At 38.3% G+C, this 11767-nt stretch overlaps 1 protein-coding gene and 1 long non-coding RNA gene across 2 annotated transcripts in view; one reads left to right on the top strand and one right to left on the bottom strand.

Moving 5' to 3' along the window:
• Positions 1 to 4183: 4183 nt before the first annotated feature.
• Positions 4184 to 11767, bottom strand: part of tspan4b (tetraspanin 4b) — a 20585-nt gene continuing 13001 nt past the window's right edge. The window contains exons 6-8 of the mRNA XM_019887491.1: positions 9347 to 9460; positions 5916 to 5999; positions 4184 to 5644 (exon numbers count right to left, since the gene is read on the bottom strand). Of these exons, the coding sequence (XP_019743050.1) occupies positions 5576 to 5644; positions 5916 to 5999; positions 9347 to 9460 (267 nt within the window). The 3' untranslated portion in view covers positions 4184 to 5575. The remainder of the gene's footprint in view (positions 5645 to 5915; positions 6000 to 9346; positions 9461 to 11767) is intronic.
• LOC109526298 (uncharacterized) lies at positions 6501 to 8228 on the top strand. The gene is made up of 2 exons (XR_002170305.1): positions 6501 to 8016; positions 8048 to 8228. It is a non-coding gene; the product is annotated as an uncharacterized LOC109526298 (long non-coding RNA).

Raw genomic sequence — 11767 nt, 5'->3', positions numbered from 1 at the left:
AGAGAGAGAGAGAGAGAGAGAGAAATATACAGTGATCCCTCGCTATATTTTGCGGTTCGTTAATCGCGGCCTCGGTGCATCGCGGATTTTTTCAAACATATTCATTAAAAAAAAAAAAAAAAAAAAATTTAAGTCCGCAAACGGTCCATGAGAAGCAGCGATAGTCAGCAAAACAACAGCAAGTCACATAGAGCAACATACAGCACTACATTTATATGTTTATTGTATTTAGTTATTCATACACTAACCTAACCTAACTTATACATGTTTAAATCTATTAATATACAGCATTAAGTAATGTTAATTACGACAAAATTTACTTCTACATGCATGTTTACCATTAAATTTGGCCTTAAATATTTAAATAAATATTTTTTATACTCATACACATGTACATATACCTATATGGGGGGGGTCGCTACTTCGCAGATTTTCGTTTATAGCGGGTGGTTTCCGTCCCCATTAACCGCGATAAACGAGGGATTACTGTATTTATATTAGAGCTGTCAAACGATTTAAATATTAAATCTAATTAAAAACGCAACTGTCATAATTAACTCAACTAAAAATTAATCATGATTACTCACACATTTTTTATAATTTCTGAATTTCCTTTTATATTTTCTAATTTTTCCCCATTTTAATGCTCTCATCAACATGGAATCATGAATCAGTTTTCTATGTGCAAAATGCAAATATTTACTGAAACAACAATTTTGATTTTCAATTTTACATGAACATTTTTCACTTGGAGCAGTTATTCACACATAATGTCTCACACAATATTACTGTCCATCAACAACAGTGAAAAAAATATTTTGTCACACAACAGCTCCTTTAACAGCTCTTTTTAGGAAATCAAAACAGAGCAATATAAAATTATAAAGTGCACATCTAAGGTAAACTAGTACTCAGCCTCTTGTGGATTTAAGCCATGGTTGCATACTTTGTTTTCCTCAAGTTTGCTTTGACCACAGCAGTCAGGCTGTGTTGATTCTGTTGGTCCTTCTTGCGCGAAAGTCTCTATGGTTTTGTGTAGACATTTCGGATGACTACACTTCGAGGCACAAAACTGGAAACGTTTTATTTTCAGTGTGGTCGCTACCACTGAACCACTGAACTCTCGACGTGCCTCAGCGCACCGTCACTGTCAGACGAACACAGAGGAGCTCCACCCCCTTTATTTATATGGACACGGAACACGGTAACCTTCCACACAAAATAGTTCCAAACAAGTAACAATCGCGTCAGTGGCATACATCGTACTCAACAGGCTACCTGCTCTTTATTCACCAGAGGCTCATCAACCTAATCTCTTATTTATTTCCCGAAACAGTGTCTTCTCCCGCTTGGTGTACCTTTGCCTTCTCCGCGACGTACAATTTCTGCACATAGCTTGTAATGGAGGCTCTCGCTGGCAATCCGTAGTGGAGTCGTTAGATGCAATGCGAATGATTTCAGCTTGAGTCTAGCTGTGGACAATGTTGACAGGCTTGCATGCAGTAGCCATACATTTAGCTATGGCTTCAGCAAATTTGTTCTTTGTCATGTTATCCATTTTCTTTGCTTTGAAATTATCCATAGCTGTCTGTCTTAGACGAAGGGGCGGAGTACTCACATCAGCTGTGTGCTTGGCCGTTAAGTGGTATTTCAGATTTGACGTGCTATGATGATAGCTCAGTTTACGACTGCAAAACATGCAGGTAACTTTGTTCTTGTCAGTGGAACCATCTGGCAACTTTTTAAAAGTAAACTTTCCATTCATAAACTCTTTAAGTATCCGTTTTGTCGTGTCTCGCGCTGCCGTGGCTGGCAAAACAGACATGGGCGTGGACCTGTGCAGTGCGCTTGTTGTTTTGTTTCCGGTTTATTTATAGAGCAACGTGTGACGTGTTGCCGCATTAATCTCGCGATAAAAAATTTAATCACGTTAAAATGTATTTAAATTAACGCCGATAATAACGTGCTAAACTGACAGCACTCATATATATATATAGCTCTCACTGAAATACATTTCCAAATATTTTGCTTTTATGGCTCTCTTAGTCAAAAAGGTTCCTGACCCCTGCTCTAGCGTCAGTACGAATGAAGTTTCTGGTCTACAGTCTGGACCAAAAACTTCATGCAGAGCATTCATGCAAAGAATTCAGAACTCTTTTTTTCCACAATTTATTGTTATAGCCTTATTCAAAATCTGAATAAATGATTTTTCCACTAAAAATTAAACACAAAGAAAAACTTAAAACAAATATAAAAACAAACCTAAATTTTAATATTTGTTCCTTTATACAACAATGCCGCAACATAAAACGTGGAAAAAATAAAGCACACCAAGTATTGACCAAATGCACTGTATGACATTGTCATTACAGTCCTGGTGGTAAAACAGTACTGGCATTTAAAAATTTGGATGACTTCATTCTTGTGAGAGTTTGCTTTTGTGGAAAATGAAATTTTCTCAAAAATCGTTACTTTTTATCCTCAAATTCAATTCAAATTGTTTTCTCAGTCTAAAAAGTAATTCCTCTTTAGTGTAGCCCAGACACTGATGCAGACAGACATACTGAACCTTGGACAGTCAGTTTGTCAAGAAATGCCCATTTGCCGCTGTTGACATGTTGTTTCAAGTTGTATGAAAAGTGATTACTCATCTCAACAGAAGGTGCAAAGCAAAAAAACAAAACAAATCCCCCTCCCCCCATATCACGCCTTACCTTCTTCCTTGAAAATTAAATCAAGTTGTGAAAACAATTTTCCCCACACTCTGACAGACCAGCGGTCATCAAGGTGGTGCCCACATGTACCAGGTAGCCTGTGAGGACCACATGGAATGCCCACCAGTGCTCGGACTTTGGGATTTGAGAGTAGAACAGTATTGTGAGACATCTTTAACATGATCAGAGTCTGAAAATTGAACTCATCAAGTATTAAAAAAAAGTGCTCATATTATTACCCTTAAATTACAAATTACCTTTAAATTTGGACAAATTGTGTGTTATTTGAAACGTGTATCAATTTGGTGACCCCTGCCTTTGACTATTAACAATCATCATGATACAGTGCGAAACATATAAGACCGCCTGCCATCAAATTTTTAACTAGCATCAGGAGGTTCTTTCATTTCAATAAGCACTCAGCGTTTTTTACTCCAACTGTGTTTCTCTGAGAAGTCAGAAATTAATTAAACATAGCATACAACCGCAAAATAATTTTGGGGGTCAGGAATACTGCTCAACTGTAATTTGAAATCTTAATCGCTAAATAATGTCGTTAACACTTTTTGTAGAAAATTCCTGGATCACAATAAATATCAGTTAAAGGAGCATCTACCGTTGATATGAATAGTCTGCACACCCATTCAATTGCCAGGTTTTTGTGATTAAAAAAAATGAGACGAAGATACATCATTTTAAAACTTTATCCAGCATTAATGTGACATTAGAAACTATTCAACCTCATTTAAAAATAAGTACTTTAGACGGGCGGCTCGGTGTCGAGAGGTTTGCGCATCGATCTCACAGTGCAGAGGTCGTGGGCATTCTACCTTCCTGTGTGGAGTTTGTATGTTCTGCTCGTGCCTGCGTGGGTTTTCTCTGGGTACTTTGGTTTCTTCCCACATTTCAAAAACATGCGTGGCAGGTTAATGGAACACTCTAAAATGTCCCTCGGAGTGAGTGTGAGCGCGGATGGTTGTTCGTCTCTATGTGCCCTACGATTGGATGGCAACTGGTTCAGGTTTTCCCCCGCCTACTGCCCGAAGACAGCTGGGATAGGTTCCAGCACCCCCGCGACCCTTGTGAGGATAAAGCGGATCCGAAAATGGATGGCTGGATGGATGGAAATATTTTAGACAGCAATCGTAAAAATAAAACAACTGAGATCATGCGGTTGAACACCCGGGGTTGGCACTGTTTCAAACTAACTGAACACATTCAAACTCATTTGAAATGGGGCTCAGCACTCACCTGCCCCCATTTAATGTGCCTGTGATGAACTCAAAATAAAATTCACCTCTTCAAATTTCCTGACATTGTCATTGTCACATCTAACAGCACAAGCCATGGTTTGCAGAGCTTCCACAACATCAAAAAGATCTCACTGCCATTAAATCCTAGACCTCCCTGCTCTCTTCAAAACTGAGGAAACAAGAACAAAAGCCCGTTGAAAGAGCTGAAGAAAATTCTGGCAAGTACTGGCTGTTTAGTTACATGACAACATCTTGCGTCTTGTTTATATGTCGAGGCTGTGGGGTCAAGTGACAAGATGGAAGCCATATCTCACAAAAAAAAAACCACACACACACACACCTTAATCATGGTGGAGGACGCGGGGAAATGCACAAAACATAAAAAAAGGCTTCTGCTATAAAGAAAAAAAAATGTCAGGAAAAGCCTACTAAAACATCTGGACTTTATTTGGGATTAATCAAGGACACTAAGTGGTGACAGTTGTGTGTTGACGCCAATTTAACATGAGTTTGAATGTGTTTGATAATTCAGAACAGAGCCAAATCCACAGTTATGAGAAGGTGGGTAACCATGTTGTCTCGGTTAGTTTTTACTTTGAATATCCAGATTTCTTTTTCTTATTTTCAATTGAGTTGTGCAGTTTCAAGGTCACATTGTGATGGAAAAAAGATCAAAAATATCTTAGGGCTTTTCTTAGCACACACAAAAAAAAAAATGTGTATAAGGGTGTGTAGACTTTTTAATAGCTGCTGTTGATGTCTCAAGAGGTTGGCAGAATAAGTCATAAATGTCTTCAACGTACTCAAACATAGTTCCTTGGCAACGAGATGGCACTGAAGTAAATTTATATTAGACAAAACTTTGGCACATGGATAATAAAAAAAAAGAAAAAAAATCAAAAATTGGTGAATCCGCAGTTTTTATTTCACAATACTGTTAATTTAGGAGAGCTGTGGAATTAGCGTTACATTGGGTAGTTTATAAGTTTGTTAAGCCTCTGATAATGTCTCGTAGCCAGCATTTTTAAATTGCTCAATTATCAGCATGTGGCAGCGTGGTGACAAAGTGGTTGACACAGTCTTGGCTCAGGCCCTCCTGTTTGAAATGTGCATGTTGTCCAGTGTTTTTTTTTTGTTTTTTTTTTTGCAGGTACTCTGGCTTCTTCCCACATTCCAAGAACATACAAAAGTCAGCTGGGATGGGCTTCAGCTCATCCGTGATCCCAATGAGGGCAATGCTACAGAAAATGGATGGCTTTGATAAGCCCCTTTTGAAAGAGCTCTCATTCATTATAACAGGCTCTGTCCAAAGCAGATGAACATAAAATTATATTGATAAGACTTAACGCATTGATTTATGACATTTGCAAAGAAGAAAAGTAGTGCCCAAGAGGGTTTTGGCATCACCTGTTCAGATCAGCCTCCAAGGGCTTTTTGTCAAACTTCAAAAAACAACTTTTTGATCAACAATTGGAAGCTCCCCGCCACCCAAGTCATTTTCCAATAACAAGACACAATGTTACCACTAGTGCCGCGTGTGTCAGTTTGGCAGTGGAACCGTAATTTGGCATCTTGAATGGTGCCCCACCATTATCAGCAATTCCACACTCAGTCCAAATACTTCTCAGCACACATGATTTGGCAGTACATCAGCATGGAGAACACCAGGGCCAAGATCTGATGGGAGAAGAGAGTTTGGTATGGTGAAAAAAAATGTGATCAAGGCTTTCTTTCAAAATCGTCATCTTGTACTTTAAGGCATGAAAATATCCAATAAGGATAACATTTTTTTTTTTTTTTTGTGAAGATCACGTGACCAAACCCAGAAAACAGGTGAGCCGTGACATCGCCGTGTTTAGACACATGGATCATATTGCAAAGAAATTTTTGGACTTGACTTGCACTTTAAAATTCACTGCTGTGGAAAAATATGTTTGTCAAGAACTACCTGCACAACGCCAATACACACGCCAAACACCAGAACCGATGGAATGTTATCCAGAAGCCACTGCCTGGCCTTTTGGTAACAAGGCTGCAAAAAAGACACAGGTATGGGACAAGAAGAGAACATTGTTTATCTCAAGATGTTAAAAAAATGTTTTTTTAAACAGAACATATTGTGTTTCTGGAACTGCTGAATGTGTCTGGAATCATTTAAAAAAAAAAGAGTTGTAATGTGGACTTAAAATATTTCCTTAATCAGTCCTGCATTGTGTTCGAATTATGTATTTCATGCCTTTATGACTACAAAGTAAAATGTCATAACAAACATCACATCTCTAGTCTATGTAAATTTACAATAAAATAATTTCCTGTATTTTTTTTCTTTTATCTTTGCCACTTAAGAGTTGTTTGAACTGCAATTGGCGTCACCTCCTCAAGTTTCTTGACAGTCATGTTAATAACGTGTCCACTGGTCCATTTGTACACCAAATTATTTAAGGTATTGTTTATTGTTGCGTACAGTTTATGATATTTGCTCCATGTACAGCACTTTGTATACAGGGGTGGTTGTTTTAAAGTGCTGGATAAATACAGTTGAGTTGAGTTGAGAAACGGCATGACTGAATTGGATTATTTGTTTATTTTATATTAATTGCATTATTGACCTGTTATTCTGAACCATTTCTACAATGTCTCCACGCGGTTGTTGCACTCAACTGCATTGCATACAGCTTTCAAATGCCCAATTATTTATCTTCCTATACAAAAAAAACAAACATGTAATTGGACACGAACAAATGTATTACCGGTAGTTATTCCTTAAATCGCAAAAGAATATTGTCCAGAAAACAAGGAAATAAGCATGTTGAGCTTTGTCCTGCCATAAATAGAAAGACACATTCAGCAGTGTCGTTCACTGCTCCACATGGACCAAGGACAGGAAGTGACATCACTGTACAAGGAAATTGCTAACTGCCCTTGTGTGATTTTTTTCGCAGGTTTTTGTTTTTTGTTTTTTGTTTTTTTGCCCTACTAGGAATCATTGAAATTATATAAAACACATCTGGGTGGCATTGCAAAACAATGCGTGCCGGTTTAAGGACCCCTTGGGAAATTCACTCTAATAATGCATGCAATATGTTGTTAATCTGTCCCACATGGGATGAATATATGCTTTCACAGAAAAAAAAAAGTCAATAAACATACAAGCACACTGCCCAATTGCATGCTTGATACATCAAGGGGCTGACTACGCTTGCAGTAGTTCACATTCACGTTTGGATGACATAGAGTATGTATTTATCTGTGAAGACCTTTTACTGATTTAGACACCTGTTTATGCTGATAGACTGGAGTTCTTTCAAAACATGCATCATGAATAAACCAGTCCACTTTGCCTGGATTATTTGAGTATAAGACTACACTATAAAAAATAAAAAGGCATACATCAGCGATTGTCTCAGGTATCAGGGAGGATATAATGTTCACTAAACTGAGATTGAATAGAATGGTTGCTATGGCAACCAGAGTCCACAGTATGACACAATGAACAGCAGCAGGCTGTTGTGGTTACACAGTAAGTCACTGGCAGCCACACAAAGCTCTCTGACTGCAGTATCTTCTGCTCTCTGCTGGGAATGTAGAAACAATTGATTTTGATACACTTATGAGAAACAACTTGTCATTTCAACCGGATTAGTGGAGATGATAGAAATTAGTTTAGATATATTCCATGCAAAGGCCAGACCCATTGGAAGTTGTGGTCGGTTTATGTTTTGATGGAAAAAAAATAACCAACATTGGTGTCCCCTGTGGCAGCTGTCAGTCATTTTTGAGCTAGTGCATTTAAATGTGCAACTAGAGTTAAGTATAGTTTGATAACACGGGTGAAAGGCGGGGGGGATGGGTGTCTGTTGCGTTACAATTTTATGCTGATTAAAACTGATAAAAGCGTGCTGATTCCAACATTTCAATTGTTTCTTTTTCCGAGCATGTCGTTTTTCTCTCCACATCAGACCAGAAAAGCAACATTCCACAAATTAGCTGTAGTAAGACTTACTATCTTATCATGATTAGACACATCTACTGTGCATCCTAGTGACACTGTTTGTGCAGTTACAATTTGTGCAATGAGAGGTGTGTGCAGCTTCCAATAGGTCAGTGCTATCAATACTGTATGTGCTAACAGAAAAGTAACATAGTAGGAATTAGGAGGATTAGTCCCCTCTTCTCTTAACCATGTACAGAGCCCCTAAAGTGACATGGAAGGGAAAAAAGCTTCCTCGCAAAGATTACAAGATAATGTAGACGCTTTTTTAAAAATGCGCGTTTATGTACTTCCAGGTCAGCTTGGCTAACATAGACTCTTATGCGCGGATGATTGAGGGACAACAAGACTTCAGGGAAAGAGTATCATGGAGGAGGACTTGGAAACCGTATTTAAACTCATGAAAAGATTTTATGTCTTTGTATTTCAAGCTAATTTCAAAGTAAAAATCCATTAAACTGGCCAACGGGTGAAAACGCTCCACATTTGTTGTTTTCAGTTACCCAGAAGATGACCCCTTGCAAATAAAAAAAAAAAAAGAAAGAAAAAAGTTTGCGTTACCTCGTAATCTTTACAAAGGAACGCAAAGTTGTTTTTTTTTCTTGCATGTCACCTTATGGCTTTGGGGCTCCGTACCATTGGCATCTCGTAAGTTCTATTTTGTTTTATACTCTTAGGGTTTTATTTGCATCCATGCACATTCATTTTTTTATTTTTGAAGAAAACTTATAGATCAAAATCTTTACATGACAGAGAAATACTGAGATAAATTGTGGATTTCCGCATTCCACAAATTTGTTAAAAACAGCTGTCAGACTGAACTCAACAAAAAAAATGTGTTCCATAATGTGATTGTAGCAAGAACACGCCAGCTCACAGCATACAGCAGTTTTATAGATTTTGAAAGTTCTATTGATCTGTGTTAATAATCCCAAGTAGGAAAGTAAAAATGTCTTGGACAACAGTGAGACATTACATAAGAACTAAACGGACGTACAATTTGAAGCCTCAAGCACGGCCATGGAGTGGATGAATCCCATTAATCCCTCTGACAGAAGCGAGATTTGAACAAAACAGATGTTGACCACCTTCTTGGAATGGATTGTGTTCAACTTTATAGGTTTGACTGGATTGTTCTGTGTTTTAGTTGCAGAATGAACATTGTGTTGTGCTAAAGCAGACCACGACTATAAACTATTTGGAAAATACCAACTCAAAGGGTAATTTGGAATGAGCTTTTGTGCGGTCTGACGGCTGATTGCCGGCAAGTTGAAGGCATAGCGTATTCTGTTCAACCAGCACAATGCATTTTATTGACACGATGGCAACAACGGGATGGAAACTTATCAGGCTCCACCGCCGTGTAAATGAGTGAGCATGAAACTAACCTCACTCCATCCATCAGTGCATTGGTCAATCCCGACGGAGCAGCAGGACGATGGCAGCGTTCCATTGAGTACTTCATACCAGTCGGTTTTATTCGTCACGCCGCAACATTTGAACTGGGAGAGGAGTAGAAGAACACTCAAAAACATGACTCATGTGTATCGAGTGGTACCTCGAGGTTCAAAGGCTTCAAAAGTTTGACAACTTGGACACAAATGTTGAAAAATATGGTGCTAGAATCGTCATCATACATGACCTGATATCAAGTCATTGGTGTGCAGCAAAAGACTCGGCTTATTTTATAATAAAGGCACAGTTTTTTTTTTTTCAAGAGAGTATAATTGCTTTTGAGTGATAAATGATAGAATGATTGAATTGAATGTGAAAACTTTACTTCACTTTTGGCCAGTACAGTTTTATGATGGTGGCAGTTAGGGGTCTAATAATATAAGTGATCTCAACGGTAAATTTTATTTTGAAAGACAATTTAATCGTAGCTCAACTAGCATTATGTATCCTTTGAAGTATCACTTGTATCTACTTTTCAAAGGTATACAGTGATCCATCGCTACTTCGTGATTCACTGACTGCGGAATCAGTGCAACACGGATTTTTCACAAATATTCATTAAAAAAAAAATAGCGAAAATGCCGCAAAAGGTCGGTGAGAGACAACAAAAGTCAGCAAAACAACAGCGAGTCACATAGAGCAACATATACAGAACTACATGTATATTTCATGTTTATGTTGACTGTATTTTGTTATTTATACACTAACCTAACCAAACTTATACATCTTATACATGTTATATTAATATATAGCATTAAGTAATGTTAATTACTACAAACATTTACTTCTACATGCATGTATACCATTAAATTCGGCCTTATAAATATTATATATACTCATACACATGTACATCTACCTGTACAGGGAGGGGTACCTACTTCGCGGATTTTCCTCTTTCGCGGGGGGTTCTGGTCCCCATTAACCGCGATAAGCGAGGGATCACTGTATTGGGGACATCAGAAATCCGTCAAGAAATAACTGTGTACAAGAATTGGGTCATACTATGCCAACATAAACTTACATAGCATGAGTTAAACTAAGTGAGGACTGGTGAGGGACTTAAGCGGGTAACTTCATTCTAATTTTTGTCACGATGAAATTGTCCAGGCTTTGGGGCAGGCACAGCAACTTGATCAACAGTCTTAGTTATTTAATGTGACAAGGAAATAAAACCCTCATTCAGACTGATGATGTAATCTGATGGAGGGTAACCTTCGCCAGAAGTGTATCAACACATTTCTTGATATTAGCCATGGATTTTGTGGCAGGCCTTAAAGTCAACCTCAGCATTTTCTTAACAATAATATGTTCTTTGCACTTTCACTAGTCTAAAAACTACATTATGGTTGTTATTGCACTCATAGAATATGAGTTAAGCAGCAAAATCCACTCGTTTTTATCCATCTCAAGGGGCGGCCATTTTGCCACTGCAGTCGGCTGAAAAATGACCTCACAGTTGCTCAGGGCTCTGATAATGACCAGTCGTGGTTCACCTGTTTTCTGAAGCAGAGCCATGATTGATCGTCACCTGAACCCTGTGATGTCATTTTCAGTTGACAGAGAGTGGCAAAATGGCCGCACCCCCAACCGAGATGGACAAAAACAGCTCAATTCTTCTGCTCAACTCATATATTCCACAAACACAATGTTAATCAAAATGCTGTATTTAGACCAGTGGGACTTCATAGAACATATTTTTGTCAAGAAATTTTTGGGGTTGACTTTCGCTTCAAAGAGTAACAGCTGGACTCAGACGACGAGTACAACTGAGTTTGATGTGACAGAAGGAGAGAAAATGATTTTATGACTTATAGGGAAACAATAGTTCCAAAATTAAATAAACAGTGCAATAATTCAAGAGCAAAATAATTACATATACAGTTATATTGAAATAAACAAACAATAAATAAATAAATATATTAAAATAATTACAAATAATAATTAAATACAGTCTACATATGTTGAAATATATATATAAAAAAAAATCCTCGTCTCACCCCTCGGGTGGTGTCCATCCCCCATTCAGCTCGGGTCCTCTATCAGAGGCCAGGAAGCTTGAGGGTTCTGCGCAGTATCCTTGCTGTTCCCAGCACTGCACATTTCTGGACTGAGATGTCCGATGTTGTTCCCGGGATCTGTTGCAACCACTCATCTAGTTTGGGGGTCACTGCCCCAAGTGCTCCGACCACCACAGGCACGACTGTCACCTTTACCTTCCAGGCTCTCTCCAGCTCCTCTCTGAGCCCTTGGTATTTCTCGAGTTTCTCGTGTTCCTTCTTTCTGATGTTTCCATCACTTGGGACCGCTACATCCACTACAACGGCTTTCCTCTGCCCTTTATCTATGATCACGAT

This window comes from Hippocampus comes, unplaced genomic scaffold (genome assembly GCF_001891065.2).
Source record: "Hippocampus comes isolate QL1 unplaced genomic scaffold, H_comes_QL1_v1.1 scaffold271, whole genome shotgun sequence".
NCBI lineage: Eukaryota > Metazoa > Chordata > Actinopteri > Syngnathiformes > Syngnathidae > Hippocampus > Hippocampus comes.
This window is presented reverse-complemented; position numbering and strand designations above follow the sequence as displayed.